Source organism: Nannospalax galili, unplaced genomic scaffold (assembly GCF_000622305.1).
Source record: "Nannospalax galili isolate Female #2095 unplaced genomic scaffold, S.galili_v1.0 scaffold1258, whole genome shotgun sequence".
NCBI lineage: Eukaryota > Metazoa > Chordata > Mammalia > Rodentia > Spalacidae > Nannospalax > Nannospalax galili.
In genome coordinates, this window is record NW_008341370.1 from 311,127 (window position 1) to 334,823 (window position 23,697).

Below are 23,697 nucleotides of genomic sequence, written 5' to 3' on the forward strand. Positions count from 1 at the left end.
GATAACAGAATTTTATTTGGAGGAGTTAGAGGTTGTGACATCAGGGGAGTGGGCGGGTATTCAAGGAAGACACCTTTTGATCAAATGTGGCAGAGGTCAGCTTCCTGTCCTGTAAAAGCAGGGTCAGTAATAAAGCTTGTGGGGTTTAGTTAGCTATATAAAGAAGTAACTCAGTCCCCAAATAGGAAAAGTGCCACAAATGGAAGACTAAATGACAGGATCCCCGGGGAGCAGTGACAGAGATTTTATTTCTTACACAGCAATGGGGGCGGGAACAACCACCTTATTAACAAACAGTAGGTACAAAATAAGAATAAAAAGGGGGGGGGTAAGGGTATGTTTCTGGCAGATGCTTACTGCTCTGTGTAGCTAACTAGCTGGCCAATTGGTCCAGGCCCCCGAGCGGCTGTCAGTCAGGCCAACTGCTGCCAGGCTCTGATTGACAGAAGATGGGTAGCCCAACGTCTCCAAGGTCCGTAGTTTTGCCTGTCAATCCCGGCCCACTTCCGACCTGTCCCCCGTCCACGCGCCCTCCAAACGGGATCCCCACCCAAGTCCAGCCCAGCCAGGCCCGCAGCCGCCTCCAACCCGAACCCAGCCTGGAACTCCGAACCCGGCGGCCAGGAACAAAGAGGTTCTGGCTTCTTTAAGGGAGATACCACCGCGCCAGTGGGGCAGGGGACAGCATCTTCCCAGATGATCGCACCCAGCCCGCGTCTCCACCTGGGCAACTGCGCCGGCCGCAAACATGGCTCAGTGACTCTGACTAAAGGTACAGCCTTCTCCCCGGCTGGGCGCACGCCTCCCGCCGGCCCGCGAGGAAGAAGATGCTCCGGGCGTCCGGTCCCGGCGAACCCCACAAGCCAGCCCGCCGCTCAGTAGGTCGGCAGGGGCCGAAGAACAGGGTAGGCCGCGACCGGGCACACGGCCTCCGGCCCGGGCCTGTGTAAATAGCTTCCCTGGAGCCCCGGGGCGTCCGAGTGCGAGCTAGAGCGCCGGCAGGTTCCCGGGCCGCCACCCCTGCGGGGAAGGACCGCGGTGGTGCGCTCTACTGCGTGCACGCAGCTGGCTACTCCCGGGCTCCGCGCCGCGCCGGGGTGGCCACGCCGAGCGCCATGCGGACCTCGCCCAGCAGGGGGCGCTCGAAGGCGCAAGCGCGCTACGGAAAGCCGGAGGGGGTGGGGCCCGGCGCGAGGGGGTGTGTCCGCGTACCACGGGGGCGCGCGCCCGCCTCTGACTGGAGGCCGCGGCAGCAGAGGCGCGAGCTGCCCGATAATGGCGGCCTGCAGAGCTCATGAGAAGGAGAAGCAGCGGCGGCTGCCCTGAGGTAAACCTGGGCCTTTTGGGTGTCGCACGGACGGCCTGTCGTCAGAGCCGACCTCCCTGCTGGTGTCTATGTCGCCAGCAGGCCTGTCACGGACCTGTCAGCGGAGTCATCTCCCGGCAGGCCCGGCCCGGCTCAGGCCACCGGCCCGGGCTACGGCCTCCGTTCACGCTGGGGCCACTCCTGGGTCTCCAGCCCTGCGCCCGCAGCCGCGGGGAGTGGACGCGGTTGCAGGACTGGCTTCCGGGTGCGGGACGGCAGGAGGCTCCCTCGGGGTTTCCCTCGGACCGCGGAGGGGCTACTGCTAGGACAGCGAGCGCGGCCTGAGCCTACGCGGCGGGCAGCACCCCTGGCTGGACCTGTCCCTTCCGGGCACCGGCAGGTGTTTGTCCTGGCCGGCGGTGTGCAGCACCCGGAGGGACCCAGTACCCGGGGGGACCTAGCACCCGCGAGATGCCACCGGGGTGAGCCAAGGGTGCATTAGCGAGGCGTGCTTCCATGCAGGACCCCAGGGATTCGAAAGACACCTTCGTTCCTTATCCAGGAAGATGCTCCTTCCTGTATGGATTGCCCAAAGTGGGAGAAAAGAGCCACTTGCAAGTGCACAGTAACTGGAGGTCCCCGCAGAGCGGGACGCAATGCCCGCCTCTGATTCAGTGGCAGGAAATCTGACATTAGGAAATACAGTAGGAATTGGAGGGGCAGGTGACCAATTAGAGGAAATGGGGTTAAAGCTATGCTCAGAAACAGTCGTTTCCTTTATTTAATCTGCTCTATGAACTTAAAGTAGCTGTTCCCGCAGTCTCAGATTCTAGGATCAATCGCCTTTTGTTTCTCTAATTGTGCAATGTTAATATTGTACAATCTCAGGTTACTTTTCCTGCCCCCGGTGACAATCTGCAAGTGAGAATTTCTGAGGAGGAAGCACAATGCAGACTCTCCGTTCCATACATGAGCATTTCTGTGTAGGGCCTTTGCTCCACCTCCTGCCTGCCTTTAAATGGTTTATCAAGTTAGAATTCCAAAGAACTTTGTCAGAGAATTCCCTTTGATGTATTAGATGACCTAGAATTAAATAGCTATGTTATGCAACCATAAAAATGTATTTATATTCTAAGTAGCTTACTTTATTTTAAGGGAACAGTTCTCCCCCACAAACTGTATTTGTATTTATTTTGCAAGAATAGGTAACCAGGCAAACTGATGCATGCCTGTAATCCCAGTACTTAGAAGGCTGAGGTAGGAGGATCAGGAGTACAAGGTTATCCCTTGCTACATAATGAATTGAAAGCCAGCCCTGGCTTCATAAGACCTTGTCTCAAAAACAAAACAAAACAAACGTGGTCTTCACTTCCAGTTTATGTTTAAGGTTTATATTTATAAACCAGGTGTTTGAATTTCTAACGATGAGAGATTTTGGGGTTTTTGCTTGTTTTGTGACCTTTTATATATGTCTCATTGTTAAGGAGTAGAAGTATTGCTTTTTTTTTCCATGATCGTTAACTTAAAATGCTGAATTGGGGTTTTTTGGGGGGTCTTTTTGAGATAGGGTCTCTAGCCCCAGCTGGCCTGCAACTCCCTATGTAGGTCAGGCTGGTCTCGATTTCACAAAGCTCTGCTTGCCTCAGCCTTGCAAGTGCTAGAATTAAAGGAGTATGCTGCCATGCCTGGCTGGGATTTATTTTTTTTAAACAGTGCCATTTTCAAGCAGTGCATTTAAGAAGCAGTATATTTTAGTGATGCAAATCATGTATGTCTAAGCCAGAAGGCTGTTGGACTATTCTCTCTCTCTCTCTCTCTCTCTCTCTCTCTCTCTCTCTCTTTTAATGTCCTCATTTCTAAAGTAATCACAATAGCACCTACCTCATTAATACATAGATTAGGGTATGAATTAAGTGAATTTAATGTAAAGCCAAGTATGGTGATACATGCCTCTAATTCCAACATTCCAGAGAAAGAGGCTGGAAGATAGTGAGTTCAAGACCAAGGTTGGCAAGATGGCTTAGTGGGTAAAGGTGTTTGCCAGCAAGCCTGACAAACTGAGTTCCAACCCTGGGACTCACATGGTGAAAGGAGAGAACAGACTTCCACAGGTTGTCCTCTGACCTCCATGTGAGGTATACACACAGAAGCGAAATAGATAAATGTAATTTTTTTAAAAAGTCAAGGCCAATCTGAACTACATAGTAGCCCAGACTCTGTCTTTGAAAACAGGGCTGGAAGCCAGGTATGATGGCATGCCTGATAATCTCAGCACTCAGGAGATAGATGTAGGCAGATGTTGATGGGTTTCAGGCCTACCTGGTCTACATAGTTCCCAGCTAGCCAGGACTACATAGTGAGACCCTGTCTTAAAAACGGGGGTGGTGGTTGGTCTAGGGATATGGTGTGGGGAAAGATTTGCCAAATAAGTGTGAGGAACTGAGTTTGGGCCCCCAGAACTCTTGTAAAGCCAGTGTGTACCCCCAGTTGTGTGTTCTCAGTTGTGTCCCCCCAGTTGTGTGTTCTCAGTTGTCCCCCCAGTTGTGCACTCCCAGCGCTCCTACAGTGAGATGGGAGGCAGAGACAGAAGATCCCCTGGAAGCTCATGGACTGACTAGTCTAGCATATGCTGTAGTAAATGAGAAAAGGGCCAAGGTTATCCTTTGACTACAGTGTACCATGGCATGTGCATGCACACACACACACAGACTTAAAAAACAAACAGGGATGATAGCACTGTAATCCTGGTATTGGAAGCCAGCCTCGTCTATACACTAAGGTCCAGGCTAGCCAGGGATAATTAGCAAGACCCTATCTCCAAAACAACAGCAAAACGTTTAAGAACTATTATAAAGTACTTGAACTAGTTCCTGATATATGGTAAGTGCTACCTGTTACTTTTATTATTACTGGTAGATTTGCCCAGGACAGCAAGTGTCCTTCAAGTACTACAAGCAGTGAGTAGCTCAGTCATACCTAAGAAGTACAAGCCAGAAGATATACCTAATTTCAACAGAGTACTTTGTTGATTTTTCCAGAAACCTCGATCTTGAAGATGGTGAGTAGCCAACCAAAGTACGATCTAATACGGGAGGTAGGCCGAGGTAGTTACGGTGTTGTGTATGAAGCAGTCATCAGAAAGACCTCTGCAAGAGTAGCGGTGAAGAAAATCCGATGCCACGCACCTGAAAATGTTGAACTAGCCCTTCGTGAATTCTGGGCACTAAGCAGTATCAAGAGCCAACATCCAAATGTGATTCACTTGGAGGAATGCATCCTACAAAAAGATGGGATGGTGCAAAAGATGTCCCACGGCTCTAATTCTTCCCTTTATTTACAGGTATGTGTCATTGGATAGGAAATAGAAATAATTGGGCATAGTATTGGTCAGTAAGGAGAGAAATGAAGGTATCAGGTGGACTTCTCCCTTCAAATGCAGATGTTTTACAGTTAGGGGTAGATAAAGATCTGCCAAGGACAGAGTAGATGTTTGCTTTAAAAAAAGGCTTTATTTAAGCTTGTGATGCGCATACCTAAAAATAACATAAGCCACCTGTTATGCCTGGTACTTGCCAGTCTGCGCAGGAATAGGACAAGATGGGAGCTAGAGAGGTTTTGAGACTAGAGTCTAGGTTCAGTTCTTTTAAACCTACTCTTTTCAAAATGAACACAGAAGAAAAGGAAAAACACTGCAATCAGTAATAGCGGTACCTATAAGTAATTGGACATCTCTTATAAATCACAAGTTTAAACATAAAGTCTGGTGGTGCATGCCTGTAACCCTAGCACATGGAAGATGGGGGCAGGAAGATCAGTTTGAGACCAGCCTCACTGATATATTGAGTTTGAGACCATCCTGAATTGTATCCTGAGTTCCAGGACAAAAGTTGTCCTCTGACCTCTACATGCAAAGCTGTGACGCATGCAGACACACACACACACACATACACATATACACACAAATAAGTAAATAAATGTAATATAAAAATAAAGGGGGAACTGGAGAGACAGATCACTGGTTAAGAGCATTGGCTGCTCTTGCAGAGGACCCATATTTGGTTTCCAGCACCCACATGGTGGCTAACAACCATCTGTAACTCCAGTTCCTAGGGATCCAGTGTCCTCTTCTGGCCTTCTTAGGCACCAAGCACCATGCAGTACACATGCATACATGCAGGCACACACGCATACAATAAAATAAATCTAAAATAATAAAAACAACAAAAAAACTATATTCAGGTGGTCAAGATGGCTTGTCACCAAGCCTGATGAGTTCAATCCCTAGATCTCATGTGGTAGAGAGAACAGACTCCTGAAAATTATCTTCTTAATTCCACCATGTACACACACACACACACACCCCACAAAAATTTAAATTTTTAAAAAATGGTGGCTGGAGAGATGGCTCAGCGGTTAAGAACACTGGTTGTTCTTGCAGAAGACCCGGGTTTAAATCCCAGCACCCACATGGCAGCTAACAACTGTCCGTAACTCCAGTCTGACAGCCTCTTCTGACCGTGGGCATTGCACGACACAAGCACACTTCCTTACATGCAGGCAATATACAAATACACATAAAATAAAAATAAATAATTTTTTTAAAAAATTACATCCATTTTATTGTTTACTTTTCCTAAAAGTACTTATATAAGATGCAGTTATAAAACATTTTGGAGGGGCTGGAGAGATGGCTCAGTGGTTAAGAACACTGTTTTGCAGAAGACCGAGGTTTGAATCCCAGCACCCACATGGCACCTAACAACTGTCCGTAACTCCAGTCTGACAGCCTCTTTTGACCTCCGTGGGCATTGCACGACACAAGCACACTTCCTTACATGTAGGCAATACACAAATACACATAAAATAAAAAAAATAAAATTTTTAAGAAATTACATTCATTTTATTGTTTACCTTTCTAAAAGTACTTATACAGGATGCAGTTATAAAACATTTTGGAGGGGCTGGAGAGATAGCTCAGCGGTTAAGAACACTGGTTGTTCTTGTAGAAGATCCGGGTTCAAATCCCAACACTCACATGGCAGCTAACAACTGTCCATAACTCCAGTTCCAGGGGATCTGACACCCTCTTCTGTCTTCCACAGGCATTATACAACATGGGTGCACGTACCTACATGCAGGCAATACACACATACACAAAAAATAAAAATAAAATATTTTAAAAAAGCATTTTGGAAACATTCCTACTTTATGGGTTTTTGTTTGTGCTTTGGGGGGGTGGTTGGTGGTGCTAGATAGAGATTGAACCTAGGGCTTTGGGCATACTAAACTAGTACTTCCCCTCCTAAAAGTGAATAGAACCTTGTCAACTTTGCATTAAGTTTTAGAGAATGAGACACACATTTGGATGGAAAAGTAAAGACATTAAAGTATCTGACTTAGTGCTGAGTCCAGCCTAGCAACCATTCTACAAACTAGGTATGAGGTTGGTACTTAATGATTTTAAGACATGAAGTACTACCAAATTTAATTCAATTATTTTCACATTTAAATTACCTTGTTAGTAAATTTCTTTCACCTTTTAAAGCCTGATAGACCTACCTGTATTTGACTTACAGCATTTTTGCTATTAGAAATAAATAATCTAGCCCAGCATGGTGGTAAATGCCTTTAATCCCAGCACTTGGGAGGCAGAGACAGGTGGATCTCTGTGAATTTGAGGCCAGCCTGGTCTATATAGTGAGTTCCAGGACAGCTGGGGCTACAGGGAGACCCTATCTCAAAAACACCAAAACAAGCTATTTTAGATGAGGCTGGAAGGGTCGGCAGGAGCCTGAGCACAGTCTCACAGCCCACGTTAAAGTTGGAACCATGGGGCTGGAGAGATGGCTCAGCGGTTAAGAGCACTAGGTGCTCTTTCAGAGGACCTAGATTTGGTTCCCAGCACCTACATGGCAGCTAACAACTATGCTAACTCCAATTCCTCCAGATCTGACACCCTCTTCTGGTCTTTACAGGCATTACCCAACATGGGTACACTTACATACATGCAGGCAAGCACTCATACATATAAAATAAAAATTAAGTTTAAGAAAAAAGCTGGAGGGGGTTGGAGAGATGGCTCAGTGGTCGAGAGCACTGGTTGTTCTTGCAGAGGACCCCAGGTTTGAATCCCAGCACCCAAATGACAGCTAACAACTGTCCATAACTCCAGTTCCAAGGGATCAGATGGCCTCTTCTGTCCTCCGAGGGCATTGCATGACACGGGTGCACTTACCTACATGCAGGCAATACACTCATACACAAATAAAAATTAAAAAAAAAAAAAAGCTGGAGCCATTAAAGGGAAGCCATTGAGCCCCTTTAGCTACTAGCCTGGACACCGTGGGAAGGCGCAGGTTGGGCACACTGTTTCAGTAACTTTCAGCTAGAAGCCCATGATTGTTTCCATGTGGCCTAATACTAAACATAGTTTTACATTTTTTTTTTTTAAGATTAGTGAAAAGGGAACCGGTCCGTGGTTGCATATGCCTCCATTCCCAGCACTCAGGAGGCACCCAGTTGATGAAATTCGTACCTTCCTGTTCTTTCCTTGTCTCTGCCTCACCGGCGCACGCTTGCAGCAAGGAAAATGCATGAAAGGAGACACCTAGATGTCATCGGCTGTCTGCCATGGGAGGAGGGCGGAGGGGTTCTTTGCTTCTGCTGCCAAAATAAAAGGCACTAGTAGTGCTAGAAGGTTAGATGTAATGCTTTTGGCTACATATTCTTTTACCTGTGGTTGTGTCCATCCCATTGATCTAAACAAGACAGATAAAACAAATGTTTTTAAAGCACTGTCCATGTGCATGTTAGCCTTTTCATGAAATGATGAGCTAGGTGGTGGTAGAGTTCAACTGTACTGACACATGTAGAAAATGTAGGCCAGTTGGGTACTTTCCAAAATACAGCTATTTAAGTCTTGGCTTAGAGATTTAGCATGTATTCATTAGGGACAAAGTGACATTTTGAAGTACTGAAGTTTAAAATGAATATCTAAAAGCACTGGTCAAATAAAATATTCATGGGGTTTCCACTTAAAAATTGGAGACTTGGGCTATAGTGTACCTCAGCATAGAGCTGACCGTCTCAAACTTTTCCATTTATGATATCTTCCTACCTAAGAAATTTTTATATAACCCTGGGTATATAAGTATGTAAGATAGATATACAAGTCAAACACATGGCTGGGCTTGGTAGCACATGCTTTTAATCCCAGCATCCTCAAGGCAGAGGTAGGCAGAGCTCTGTAAAATCAAGGCCAACCTGGTCTACATAGTGAGTTCCAGGCCAGCTGGGGCTACAGGGAAACCTTGTCTCAAAAAGACAAAAAAAAAACTCAAATGTACTGATAATAAATTGCAAATGATCTCATTTTAAAGCAATTCTTTGGTTTACTTTTAATCTTATTTATTAAAGATGAAAGCAGATTTGTACACTAATGAAGTATATGTACTTGTTTATTTCTACATAAAGAATTAAATCTTGAACTGGCGAGATGGCTCAACAAGGAGAGGTATTTGTATGCAGGCCTGAGAACCTGAGTTCAATCCCAGATCCCACAAGGTTGCAGAAAGAATCAACTTAGGAGAGGTGTCCTCTGACCTCCCCACCCATGCAGTGGCACAGGCTCACACACACATAGAAAATTTAATTTAAATTCTTTTTAAAGAATTCAATCTTGGCTGAATCTTTTTGAACCAGAGTCTCACTATATAGCTCAGGCTGGCCTTGAACTAGCTCTGTAGCTCAGGCTAGCCTCAAACATAAGATCCGCCTGAGGTGGGTGTGGTGACACAAGTATAATCCCAGTACTGGGAGGTGGAGGCAAGAGGATCAAGTGCTCTGAGGGAGCCTTCCCTGCACAATGAGTTTGAGGCCAGCCTACCCTATATGAAACCCTGTCTCAAAAAAGAAAAGAAAATAGTGCCAAAATTAAGCATTCTGCTACAGTTCAGTCGACGGATACACCAATTTGGTATTTGTATGCCAATGAATGACTGTAGGAAAATATCCAGTCTTTGTTTTCCATAATTAAACTATTGCATTTCTATACGGGCAGAAAACCTTGACTGTGTAGTAAAAACACTGCAATTTGGTTTTCAATAATTTTTGGAAGTTGTACATTCATAAACCTTTTATTGTTGCCAAGTTCTTTGTGACCCGTACATTTAGTTTAGGAAGCTGTGATGTGGAGCACCTGCCTAGCATGTGCAAGGCCCTAGGTTCAGTCCCCAACTACAGAAATGAAACAAAGCTGCAGGCAGCCTAACCTTTGAATCTATTATTTCTGTAGCAGAATTGTATAACCTTGTTTTCCTTTACAGCTTGTAGAGACTTCATTAAAAGGAGAAATTGCCTTTGATCCCAGAAGCGCCTATTATTTGTGGTTTGTGATGGATTTTTGTGACGGAGGAGATATGAATGAGTATCTTTTGTCCAGGAAGCCCAATCGAAAGACAAACACCAGCTTCATGCTTCAGCTCAGCAGTGCCCTGGCTTTCTTGCATAAAAACCAGATCATCCACCGGGACCTGAAGCCTGACAATATCCTGATCTCTCAGAGCAGGTTGGATACCAGTGACTTGGAACCCACACTGAAAGTGGCCGATTTTGGCTTAAGTAAAGTTTGTTCAGCATCCGGGCAGAACCCAGAAGAACCTGTCAGTGTGAACAAGTGTTTCCTTTCCACAGCATGTGGCACAGATTTCTACATGGCTCCTGAAGTCTGGGAAGGACACTACACGGCGAAAGCTGACATCTTTGCTCTGGGGATTATCATCTGGGCAATGCTGGAGAGGATCACATTCATAGACACAGAGACAAAGAAGGAACTCTTAGGGAGCTACGTAAAACAAGGAACCGAGATTGTGCCTGTTGGGGAGGCACTTCTGGAAAACCCCAAAATGGAACTTCTCATCCCTGTGAAGAAAAAGTCTATGAACGGGCGCATGAAACAGCTGATTAAGGAGATGCTGGCCGCAAACCCTCAGGATCGTCCTGATGCATTCGAACTCGAACTCAGATTAGTACAAATTGCATTTAAAGACAGCAGCTGGGAAACGTGACATAGTGTTTGCAAGCAAGCATCTGGATGGTATGCTGCTTCTGATTCAACAGCAATGCAACAACATTACATGGCCGAAAAAGAGTACAAAAGGCTAGACTCCACCTTCTAAAGGGATACATTTTATTGTGGGGTAGTTTTTTTCCTCATTTTTCTTAATCCAAGCAGGCCATTTTTGTTAGTATGTTTTGAATGTCTATTTCCAATGTGGGTATGATTTCTTTTTTAATGATCATTGGTAGAAATTTGGCAGAAAAAGTCTCTTAAGAACCGAGAAGAGTCCAATTTTCTGGAAATCTGTCTTTAAGTATTTTAGACATTCCTTGTCAGTATTAGGCATTTCCATGGAAGAAGAGGTTTGCGTGCTGGTAATGCAACCTTTGAAGCTTTGTAAAGGAAACATATATGTATATATTTATGTATATGTAAGTATGTGAATGTGTGCATTTTGCATTCCATATGAAGAAAATGCCACTTCTGTTTAAATTATTTGATACAGGTTTGAGATTTGCTGGTGAAATCAGTGATGAAAAATAAACAAGCCTTCCCTCCCCTGTGCCCTGCCGGTGAAAACGTACTAGAGGGGATTTTGGTTTTCTGTTTTGTTTCTTCTGTTTTCATTTTTTTTTTTTTAAACTATACATCTTTTTTTGAAGACATTTTGGAGGGTCTAAAATGGCTGATTAAACATAATTGACGCTACACAGTTTAAGGCTGCTGGAGTACGTGTGAGCTCCCCAGGGCCCTGTAGTCAGTCATGCCGTCATACGGTAGCAGGCTGGCAAGGATGCCGGCCGTAACTAAGCACTCTTTTAGCTAATCAAAGTGCTGCACTGGGACACATGTACTTGAGCCGCTACAGTCTGATACAGATCTGAGGATGGTATTCTGTTTCTGAAAACATTGCTATAAGTGAACTGATACTTGATGTATTAATTTTTGATTTTAAGACTTTTTCTGAGTCTCAGCATAAAGTTGAAGAAACCAAATGAGCTCCACCCTCACATTGCCTGCCTTGTGGCTTCTTGTTGGATCACTGGAATCCCTCTCATTCTGCACTGACTCTGTTCTCTCTGGTGTCCTTTGACATGATAATGGGAGTGGAAATCACTGTCTCAAATATTGGTTGTTTTTTTCCAAAGAGATGATACATACAGAGTTTGGCAAATACTGCCATTAACTGCTTTTCAAGTAGAAAAGTTGTCAGTTTTATGCAGCTGCTTGGTATGGTCTGTGTTAGAAAGCAAGAGACTGTGGCTCCTCTTAAGTTCCATTTTAGCTGTCTCCAGATTCCTAATGCAGGAGACTAAGGAAGAAATGCTTTCCTAAACTGTAGTCTTCAAGACAAAATAGATCTTACCACTGTATCTAGATAAAACTTTAGAAAGCACCAGAATCCCACCTCCCATGGTGGAGAATGAACTTAGAACCTTGGGCATGTACCCCTCAAGCCTACTGGAATCTTTATAGAGCACTAAAATCCAAGTCAGAATAGGCGGAGCATGGTGGCACATGCCTTTAATCCCAGCACTCAGAAGGCAGAGGCAAGCAGATCTCTGAGTTCAAGGCCAGCCTGGTCTACATAGTTCCAGGCCAGCTGGGGCTACAGGGAGACGCTGTCTCAAAAAAACAAAAAACAAAGTCAAAATTGTATTAGCATATTGAAATTAATAATGGTTTCATAGTCTCTTCAGCTCTTCAAACTTCCGCAAGTCTTACAGCCATCCTGCCATCATTTCCCCCATGTAAAGTGTGCTCCAAGGCCTGGGATGTAGTTCACTGGAGAGGACTTGTCTAGCATGCATGAGATGATACCCTGGATTCAAAGCCTAGCAACACTAAATCAATAAATTGTGTTCAGAGGGCAGTCAATGATTAAAAACAACACAAAAAAATTGGAGAATGTAAAATTTCTAGATTCTGTTATTTAATCTAGAAGCATAAGTTTTGAACTGAAAGGTGTTATTGAAATAAAACCTTGTCAAATGAAAAAAATCATATCTATTTAATATGACTTTCAAATTTAAATAAAATTCTTTTGGAGGCAGGCATGGTGACACACGCCTTTAATCCCAGCACTCTGGAGGCAGAGACAGGCAGATCACTATAAGTTCAAGGCCAGCCTGGTCTATATAGTAAATTCCAGGCCAGCTAGGGCTACAGGGAGACCCTGTCTCAAAAAGACCAAAAAATAATTCTTTTGGAATGAGAAGTGGAGATATACTGGAACTTCATGGTAATTGATCGTGGGTTACCAAATTAACACAGATCTGACCAAGAGGATTGAGTTACTGGAAATCCGAAATAGTGTCATTTTATTGTCCTGTTAATAATTTGGGCCAGGCGTGGTGGTGCACGCCTTTAATCCCAGCACTCGGGAGGCAGAGGCAGGTGGATCTCTGTGAGTTCAAGGCCAGCCTGGTCTACATAGTGAGTTCCAGGACAGCTGAGGCTACAGGGAGACCCTGTCTCAAAAAGACCAAAAAATAAAAATAAAAATAAAAAAATAATAATAATTTGGCCCTTTATCAGACTGATTGGTAGGTGACAGTATCTCAGCTCTACATTTGCTCTGCAAGTGCCTCTGAGCTTAGAGCTCTGGTTTCCTACTACAGAGTGTGGTTCTGCCTCACTTAAAATAACGAATATAATTTAGTTCGTCTCTTTTGTTTTGTCTGTTGCTAGGGATCACACCAAGGGCCTTCTACATGCTGCACAGATGCTTTACCACTGAGCTCCATCCCTGTCCCAAGTATAATTTATTGTGAAAGGTTTTTACCTGTGAAATAGAATCCTTTCTTTCATTAGGAGTAAGGGTGTGAGGTGATCAGAAAGTTTCTTCTGGAATTTTCTTTGTGTTCTAAAGTAGCTTATGATATCAAGCAACAGGCTAGTAATTTCTTGTCTTTGTTCTTTCAGTTGGGTATTTATTAAGTACCTACTGTGTGCTCAGCACTAAAGTTTAGTTGATAACAATTTAAGAATGATATTTAGGGGGCTTGAGAGATGGTTCAGCAGTTAGGAGCACTTGCTACCCTTGCAGAAAGTTCAGTTCCCAGCACCCAGCTCACAACCACCTATAACTCCAGCTCCAAGGGATCCGACGCCCTCTTCTGGCCTCTGCAGGCACAGCACACACACATAGCACACATACACAGACATACACATAATTTAAAAAAAAAATTTAATGGCATTTTAGCCATGCACCTTCTCCAATCATGAGTAAGAAATAAAAGATGATGTATGATACTGGGAAATTTCAGATATTTGCTAGAGGAAAAACAAAATCAATTTGTGCACAGTGCCTTGTCCATAATAGGTACTCAATAAACTACTATTCCTCATAGAGTCTGTTGCCATGGTTTCTAGTGTTCTATGAAATTTGTCTTAATTGAAAAAGACCAAATATTTCCAATAGCTTATAGGCAGCTGTGTCCAGTCAACTCTAGGGTTGTACAGTTAGTTCCTAGGACGTTATTTTGCACTAGTTGGTAGAAAGATAGGGTTCCCGTAGATTTTTGGTGCTAAGGGTTACTTTGTCAAGATGATGAGGTAAGTGTTCAGTGTCATAAATAGCACACAGAATAGTTCTCTCTGCAGTTCTGTTGGTTTTTTTAATTTGTTTTTAATTGTAAAATGTTATCAAACTATTGTAGCAGCTATAAAATAATTCACCAGCATGACAAAATAGTCAAAACAGCGCCATCGGCACTTCAGAGATGAAAGCAGCTTCTGAAATTTTCTTTTAAAATTTGTCAAATATATTTTATGAAGAATTTATGGAAAGGGGAAATAATTGTAATTTATTGTTCATGAGGTTTTTTTTTTTTTTAAATAAAGTGAATTTCAACAAAGCCAACTCTGAAACTTCTTTATTGCTACTTTAGCGATTCTGTGAGTCATGTTGTAGTACCCTATTTCATGAGTGTACAACGGAGGGTCTAAAACTGGAGACAGTGTATTTTTTAATCTATCTGTGAAATTATTCTCTGAGGTAGAGGCTATTTCTGAGGAAGATGATTGAATTATAAGTGTCAGTGTTTCAAGTTCTCTAAGACTTTAATGTTTGCTATCTTTTTAAATTTGCTTTATATAGAAGAAAAATAGGTACTGTTTGATAATTTCTTTCATTTGTCCTATTTGGCTGAGTATCATTCCAGATTCAATGATTTGTATTAAATATACTAAGAGGATACAATATTTCAATCCATAATAGGAAGCCATGATTTTTTTATTTTTATTTATTTATTTATTTATTTATTTATTTTTTGGTCTTTCTGAGACAGGGTCTCCCTGTAGCCCTGCTGGCCTGGAACTCACTATGTAGACCAGGCTGGCCTTGAACTCTCAGAGATCTGCCTGCCTCTGCTTCTCTGAGTGCTGGGATTAAAAGCAAGCCCCACCATGCCCAGCTATGATTTGTTTTCTATAAATAAGTCATCCATTTTCCCAGGCATCGTGGCACACAACTTAAATCCCAACACTTGGAGGCAGAGGCTCTGTGAGTTTGAAGCCAGTCTGGTCTACATAGTGAGTTCCAGTCCAGCCAAGGCCACAGACCCAGTCTCAGAAAAAAAAAAAAAAAGAAGAGTTATAGGTAGCCCACATTTTTCATTTCCTTTGCAGAATCTGTTATGCAAGCCTGAGCATATAGTCTCCTTAGTGGGCTGGTGGGAGACAGGAAGCAGGAACAACAAGCAGGCTTGGGAGGTGCAGCTCCTGGACTGCCTCCTGCTCCACACTAGCTTTTGTAAACAGACCAATTTTGCTTTCTACTTAGAAATTATATTTTTAAAATTCAATTTTAAATTATAAATGTTTGTAGTTATTAGCATTTTTGTAACCCTTTGTAGTTTACAAAGTACCTTCAAGTGGTTTTTACATCTTTTCCAATCTTTTACTGAAAATGGGAGCTAAGTTCTTAGTGCAGAGTGAATGATCGAGCAGTTCATCATGATCGTGAGGTGTCCCTCCCTCTCCCCTGCCCCAGACAGGGTCAGCACCTAATCTCTGACTCCAGTTGGGGTTTTTCTCCTACAATAAAGCTTTATCTTTCTGGAGGAACCCTGTCTTGTTTTGGTTTTCCTTTAAATTCAAATATTGCTGTCTTAATCAGCCAATCACAGGCATTCTCCAATGGCTGTGTGAAGACAGTTTGTGGTTAGATAGTAACTCCTACTTGAGGAAATCCAAGGAAGCCACACCTCTAGGAGGCCAAGTGCGTCTTTTAAAGGCTGTACTTTCACCTTGGCAGAGAGCGCCCATTGGTTAGAAGTTAGTTGTTTTAAAAAAGAAAAGTAACATCCTGGGCTTAGCTCTTTCATTTCCTTTGTAGCAGCCTGGTATTTCAGGCTTGACTTGTTTTGAGAAGTTAGGCAATTTGATGTTACTGAAGCTGTCATGGTCCCCAAAAGATCTGACCCGGAAAACTAGCTTTTACAGAGTCACATACTTAATAAGTGCCCGTTGAGTGAGTCCTTCCATTATGAGCCTCCGCTCCCACAGCCATAAATGGGAATGTTGATATTTACATCTTGGAGTTTATAAGGGCCACAAAGTGCCCGGCAGGCACAGCACCAGGTATTGTCCTCAGCAGTCACTGCCCCCGGATCCTAAGGTTCTGTGAGACGATGAAGTAATAAAAAGGAATGAACGAACAAATTCACCATGCTGATCTTCGGGTGTAGCTTCAATTGTCACCCACTTTGGGAGAATCTGATGAAGGCACTGCCTCCTTTCCTTGGGAAAAAATTTGCCTTGAATAACGGGGGTTATGGATTATGGATGTTGGGAGTCCACAGAGATCCCGAGCTAAGGGAGTTAAACTTTAGGTACCCAGACACCCTCTGAGCTAACACTTCTTATGAAAAGTGGCTGCAGGCCAGGAGGTGCTAATGAACCTTTGCTGTTGTGTTTCTGGATCTATGTGCTGGCTGGCCAGGCATGACACTGCAAATTCATCAAGCTGCACTTGACTTTTTTTTCCTGGGCATTACTCCCAGGTCCTCACACATGCAAGGCAAGGTCTCTGCTGCTGAGCTACATCCAAACCCCAACACTTAATTTTTTTAGACTTTACATATATTATACTTCATTAAAAAAAATTTTTTTTGAGCAGGGGGGGTTTCCTGTATCTCAGGCTGGCCCCAAGCTATCTACCTGGGGATAGCTTTGAGCTCCTGATCCTCCCTCCTCCACTGAGCAAGTGCATGGATTTCATCCAGTTTATACAGTGCTGAGGATCAATCTGCATGCTGGTCAACTACTCTCCCAACATCCCCAGCTCATACTTCAGTAAAAACTTTAATCAAAAAATAAATGGGGGCACTGGAGAGATGGCTCAGGGGTAAAAGCACTTGTTCTTCCAGAAGACCCGGGTTCAACTCCAACACTCACATGACAGCTCTGTTGTCCTCTTCCAGCCTTTGGGACACTACACACATACCGGTAAACACACCAGCCATCAAAACACTTGCACAAGTTAAAAAAAAATTCATTAACAAAAATCGAAAAAAATAAAAATAAATGTAGAGCTGGAAGTATGGAGAGTATTTGCTTAGCATGCCTAAGCCATGGGTTCCATTCCCAACGTCACACACAAAGCAAAAACAAAAAATATAAATGTGCACAGAGGCTGGAGACTAGCAATAGTAACAGTTGTTGACAGAAGAGGGCAAATCACAATCAATTACCCTTCTGCTCCTGTGTGACTTTCATGAGCATCCTAACATCTTTAACTCAGCTTCCTGAGAGTATTTAATTGTGTGTGTGTGTGTGTGTGTGTGTGTGTGTGTGTGTGTGGTTTTTTAAATTTTATTTATTATTTTTATTTTATGTGTATGCATGTATTGTCTGCATGTAGGTAAGTGCACCCCTGTGGTGCAATGCCCATGGAGGACAAAAGAGGCTTGGGTGCTGGGATTTGGACCAGGGTCTTCTGCAAGAACAGTTAGTGTTCTTAACTGCTGAGCCATCTCTCCAGCCCCTATTTGTTTACTTATTATTTTAAACTTTATTTGTATTTTGAGTGTTTTGCCTGCATGTATGTAAATGTACCCATGCGTGCAGTGCCCACAGAGGCCAGAAGAGGACACAGGATCTCCTGAAACTGGAGTTATGGATGGTTGTTAGCTGCCACATAGGCGCTAGGATTCAAACCTGGGACCTCTATAAGAGCAGCCAGGGCTCTTAACTTCTGAGTCATCTCTCCAGAACTACTTATTTATTATTAATGAGACAGAGTCTCATTCTGTAGCCCAGGCTGGCCTCAACTTCCTGAGTGATGGGATTACAGATAGACTGCATGAAGATGCTATTCGAGGAGCTGTGTGGCCTAGGCAACAAATGTCGCTGTTCCCCAGGGCCCTGGGGACTTCCCAGAAGGGACTTTAGAACTACCTTTACTGCCAGTTTGCTCTGCTGATAGTTAGCAGTTTGTTGGTTTGTTTTTTTATTTGTTTTGGCGTCTATTTTTGCCTCAACCATGAGGGAAGTATCTCTACCCCAGTATAGTAATGCCTGGCCATTTCTCACCTTTCAGCCCTCCACAAGTCTCAAATCCACAGGCCAAACAGCATGTAGCATTGACTCCACATTGAAAAAGCCTGCTAACCTTGGAAAACAGAGGCTTGTTCATGAGTAATGTCACAGAATGCCACTGGAACTGCATTTAGGTAAAAGGGAGAATCGATCGACTTGATTGTGGAGGTGGCAATATGTTGGGGGGAGGGAAGACCGGAACTCATACCTAGAAGTAAATCAGTGATTTCCAACTCTACCTGGAATTCAAGTTTTAACCTGGGGAGGAAGAGAAAAACAACCAGGTGACTTCTGCCTCTGACCTTCTACATTCCCCCTCCCGCCTTAAATTCTAAATCTAGAATTTGGACTACCAGAAGTACAAGCTGGACAAGGTGGCTGTCGCCTATAATCCCTGGAGGTTTAAGGCAGGAGGAGGTGCAGTGAGTTGGGAGATGAGTTGGAGACTGACAAAGCTATAGAGTGAGACCCGCTCTCAAAAAAAAAAAAAAAAAAAAAAAGTACTGGGGAGATGGCTCACTGGGTGTAAGTACTTGCTCTGCAAGTGTGAGAACTCCTTTGAATCCCCAGATCCCATATTAAACCAACACATGGCGTTGCTACAGGGAAGTGGGGAGCTAAGAGGGAGAATCCCCAGCAGCTGTCCCGCCAGCTAGTCCCGCGCGCGCGCGCGCGCGCACACACACACGGGAAAACAGCAAAGAAACCCTGCCTCAGAACAAGCTGGAAGACAGGCAGGGCGTGGTGGCGCACGCCTTTAGTCCCAGCACTTGGGAGGCAGAGGCTGGTGGATCTCTGTGAGACTGAGGCCAGCCTGGTCTACATAGTGAGTTCCAGGACAGCTGAGGCTACAGGGAGACCCTGTCTCAAAAAAACAAACAAAAAGAAACCCCAAACAAACAAAAAAAACCATAAGGCAGGACCTTCATTTCTGTAGTTTGTCCTGGGTTTGATCTCTTGACATGGCAGAAAGTTATCACTCCATCTACTACCCCACCAGGTAAAAAGCTAAAGAAACCAAAAAATCAACAACTCTTTAAAAAAAATTGAGGTCATCGGGGCTGGAGAGATGTCTCAGTGGTTAAGAACATTGATTGTTCCTGCAGAAGACCCGGGTTCAAATCCCAGCACCCAGGCTAACAACCATCCCTAACTCCAGTTCCAGGGGATCTGATACCTTCTTCTGTCCGCAGAAGGCCATTGCACTACACAGGTGCACTTGCATGCATGCAATATACTGACTGACTCATACACATAAAATAAAGATTTTTTTTGGTCTTTTTGAGTCAGGGTCTCCATGTAACCCCAGCTGTCCTGGAACTCACTATGTAGGCCAGGCTGGCCTGGAACTCACAGATCTGCCTGCCTCTGCCTCCCAAGTGCTGGGATTAAAGGCGTGTGCCACCACACCCAGCTAAAGATCATTTTTTAATTAGAAAAAAATCCACTCATTCTTCCAGTGGGGAGCCTGGACTTGTGGCACATACCAGCCCAGAGGCAGAGAAGTGGGGAAAGGAACTAGTTTCAACTCCTGAGCATTTGCTCTTTTCACAAGATTCTCCTTCAGGATAAACTAGTTTACCTGAGCTGAGCCTAATCTGTCTGAGGTTTATTGGCAGAGCACGGCCTCCATGCGAGAAGGGAAGTAGCACACTGCCACCATCCTGACTTAGTATTGGTGACGTTCACAATCCTGGGCCACAGGCTCACCAAGCGCCAAACAGTTACAGCACACAGCATTGACATCACATTAAAAAAGCTTGCTAACCTCGGAAAACAGAGGCTTGCTACAACTTGATAGCTCAACAGTAATGCTATAGAATGCAGCTGACAAGAGCCTTTAAACAACTTGCATTCTTGTGTGTGGGTGGCAGGAAACATGGTCTGTGTGCAGCTTAAGGTGACCTATACCAAGAAGAAACTGAGTCACAGAAACTTCTGGAGGCCTGGATGGTTGTCAACAGGAGAAATCCTTATGACACCTGCAGCCTGCAATAAAAAAGTAACGTGTGTGTGTGGTGTGTGTGTGTGGGTGTGGGGGGGGGCGGGTGTGGATGTGTGTGGTGTACTTTTTGTGTATGTGTGTAAGTGTGTACATTTCCGCACTCAGGGATGTGGAAGCCAGAGGCTGATGTTGGGTGTGTTTCTCAATCACCCGCCATCTTTTGATCTTTTGTTTGTTGGTTGGTTTTTTTTTTTTTTTTCTCAAAATTTTATTTATTATTTTTATTTTATGTGAATGTGTATTGCCTGCATGTAGGTAAGTGCACCCATGTCATGCAATGCCCATGGAGGACAGAAGAGGCTGTTGGATCCCCTGGAACTGGAGTTACAGACAGTTGTTAGCTGCCATGTGGGTGCTGGGATTCGAACCTGGGTCTTCTGCAAGAACAGTCAGTGTTCTTAACCGCTGAGCCATCTTTCCAGCCCCATGGTTTTTTGTTGTTGTTTTTTTTTTTTCTTCACTATTTTATTTGGCCGGGTGTGGTGGTGCACACCTTTAATCCCAGCACTTGGGAGGCAGAGACAGGCAGATCTCAGTGAGTTCAAGGCCAGCCTGGTCTACATAGTGAGTTCCAAGACAGCTGGGGCTACAGGGAGATCCTGTCTCAAAAAGACCGAAAAAAAAAAAAAGCTTAAAAAAAAATTTAGGGCCTGGAGAGGTGGCTCAGTGGTTAAGAGCACTGGCTACTCTTGCAGAGAACCCAGGTTTGATCATGACAGATAACAACCATCTGTAACTCCAGTTCCAGGGGATCTGATACCCTCTTCTGACTTTCTTGGACATTGCATGATACGGGTGCACTTGCACACATGTAGAGAAAACACTCATACTTGTAAAAATAGAAATTAATAAATAAAATATTAGGGCTGGAGAGATGGCTCAGCGGTTAAGTACACTGGCTGCTCTTGCAGAGGACCCAGGTTCGATTCCACATGCCAGCTAACAACTGTCTGTAACTCCAGTTCCAAGGGATCCAACAGCCTCTTCTGTCTTCCGTGGGCATTGCACGACACGGGTACACTTACCTACATGCAGGCAATACACGCATACACATAAATAAAAATAATAAATAAAAATTTAAAAAGTAAATAAATAAAATATTTTAAAATATATTTTTAAAAACTTAGATATGTATACCCGGGTGTAGTGGTGCACACCTTTAGTCCCAACACTTTGGAGGCAGAGTCAGGTGGATCTCTGTGAATTCAAAGCTAGCCTGGTCTACATAGCAAGTTCCAGGCCAGCTGGGACTACAGGGAGACCCTGTCTCAAAAAGACTAACAAATAAATAAATAAATAAGTTAATTAATTAATTAAATAATAAATAAGTTACGTATGCATATGCATAGGTGTATGCCATGTCTGTGGGTATCCTCAGAGACCAGAAGAAATCCTTGGATCCCCTGGAGATGGAGTTACAGGTAGTTGTAACTGCTTGACATGGGTGTTGGAATGGAACTCAGATCCTCTGGAAGAGCAGAAATGCTCTTAAGCCCTGAGCCATCTTTCCAGAACATCCATCTTTTTTTTGAGACAGGGTCTCTCACTGAACTTGGGGGCCACCTATTCAGCTAGATTGGCTGGCCAGCATCCTCCAAGAATCTCCTGTCTCTACCTCCCCAGCTTTGGTATTGTGAGTGTGCACCCTGTGCCCAGCTTTCTCATGGGTGCTGGGGATCGAACTCAAGTCTTCACACCTGTGCAGCAGATGCTTTACTGCCTGAGCCACCTTCAGCCTGTGAGGCGCTTTCCCTCAGACTGTGCAGTTTGCTTAAATTCCTTATAACCATTTAGCAATTAAAGGAACTAATTCTTGATATGAACTTATATGACTCAGTGTTTAATCACATTGTAAGATAAGCTATGGTCCCTGGCCCCAAAAGTACATATTACATGGTTACATTCATAGAAAATTCTAGAACTAATGTGATGAAGGGCAGATCAGTGGTTAACTGGGCGTGGAATGGCACAGGATGGATTCCAAAACCACCTGAAGAACTTTTGGAGGGCTGTAGATAAATGGTTTATACCCATTTTGAGTTGGTTATATTCCAGTTAAATGGTTTATACTAAAAACAAAACAAACACAGAAACAAATCCTGATAACTAGGTTCCAGCTCATATTAATTAAATGAGAATTTCAGTAGGTGGAGCCCTTGCATTGGTAAATGGAGTGTGAAAGGGTAAAATGGTACTGTTGAAACATTAAGCTGGACATGGTCGTGCATGCCTGTATTCCTCTCGAGAGCCTGACACAGGAAGATCTGAGTTCAAGGTCAGCTTGGACTCTATCAACAAAAACAACAAAAGGAAGTACATTATTACACTGAGGGACAAGTAGAAAAGGCCAGATATAGTTAGTATCTTGGGAATTCACTCACCTCCCGCAAAGCAGTAGTCAAGACCCTATTGTAGCACCCCAACTCAGAGCCCATCTCCACCTGGGACTTGTGTGCTTCTGAGAAGCCGTGAGAGGTGGGGTGATGCATTGTTCTGGGGTTTTTGACTCTAGGGAAGGACTTTTTCTAGAGCATTGGCTTCTCTTGAAGAGGACCCAGAGTTGGTTCCTAGTACTGACATCGTGGGCTAACAATAGATAGTTGTAACTCCAGTTCCAGGGGATCCATCACTCTCTTCTGACCTCCAAGGGCATTGCATGACACGGGTGCGCACTTACACACATGCAGGCAATACATTCATACACATAAAATAATAATAATAGTAAATAAAATTTAAAATAAAGAACACTTTCTGTTTTTCCAGAGGACCTGGGTTCAATTCCCAGGACCCACATGGCAACCAACAACTATCTGTAACTCCAGATCCAGGGGCTCTGACACCCTGTTCTGATTTCTACAGGCATTGCATGCATTTGGTGCATGTACATACATGCAGGCAAACACTCATACACATAAAAATAATAAATATTTTTAAAAAAGGATCAGCTGGGGCTGGAGAGATGGCTCAGCAGTTAAGAACACTGACTATTCTTGTAGAAGTCCAGGGTTCGAATCCCAGCACCCACATGGCAGCTAACAACTGTCTGTAACTCCAGTTCCTGGGGATCTGATGGCCTATTCTGTCCTCCATGGACACTGCACGACACGGATGCACTTACATATGTGCAGGCAATACACGCATACACATAAAATAAAAATTATTATTATTATTATTTTTATTATTAGTCTTTTTGAGACAGGGTCTCTCTGTAGCCCCAGCTTTCCTGGAACTCACTATGTATACCAGGCTGGCCTTGAAATCACAGAGATCCGCCTGCCTCTGCCTCCCAAGTGATGGGATTAAAGGTGTATGCCACCACACCGGCAAAATAAAAATTATTTTTAAAAAGGATCAGCTATGTGCTCTGGGTGCAGGGCATGGGGCGGCCTGATAGGAACTTCAAAGGGACAAGAAGGCTCAGCCAGGGATTAGTCCTCACCCCCACCCCATCCTCCAAGCCTGGAGTTGGTTGGCTGTCTTCTGGGGGTGGGGGTGACCATTCCCCTGGAGGTCTGCATGTCAGAACACAGCTACTGGAATTGGCCAATGTGCTGGGCCTTCTCCAGCTGGCTCAGACTAACCAGCCTGGCCCTGCCTTTCCTAGCTAAGTGGGCAGGATTTCCTGAAGCTGAGGGACCTGTGGAGCCTCCACCCTATAGCTCTAATCTCAGCAACTCAAGTGGAAGGGGCCAACACTTGATTAGTCTTGTCCAAAGGAGTGCGGTGACAGTGCACCACAATGAACTGGGGAGAAGAATGCATTCTTCGGAGCCAAATCACATG

The 23,697-nt window shown here is 44.1% G+C and overlaps 1 protein-coding gene across 1 annotated transcript; it reads left to right on the top strand.

Moving 5' to 3' along the window:
- Positions 1-104: 104 nt before the first annotated feature.
- Positions 105-13,590, top strand: Pdik1l (PDLIM1 interacting kinase 1 like). Its single transcript, XM_008836800.3, has 3 exons — positions 105-1,327; positions 4,345-4,646; positions 9,631-13,590. Exons 2-3 carry the CDS (start codon positions 4,362-4,364, stop codon positions 10,369-10,371), a joined length of 1,026 nt encoding a protein of 341 aa, XP_008835022.1. The 5' UTR covers positions 105-1,327; positions 4,345-4,361; the 3' UTR covers positions 10,372-13,590.
- Positions 13,591-23,697: the final 10,107 nt, after the last annotated feature.

Excerpts from the sequence above, each read along its gene's own strand:
- Pdik1l (XM_008836800.3), top strand. The coding sequence starts at position 4,362 with ATGGTGAGTAGCCAACCAAAGTACGATCTAATACGGGAGGTAGGCCGA. Across the intron at positions 4,647-9,630 it reads ATTCTTCCCTTTATTTACAG|CTTGTAGAGACTTCATTAAA; the intron begins GTATGTGTCATT and ends TTTCCTTTACAG.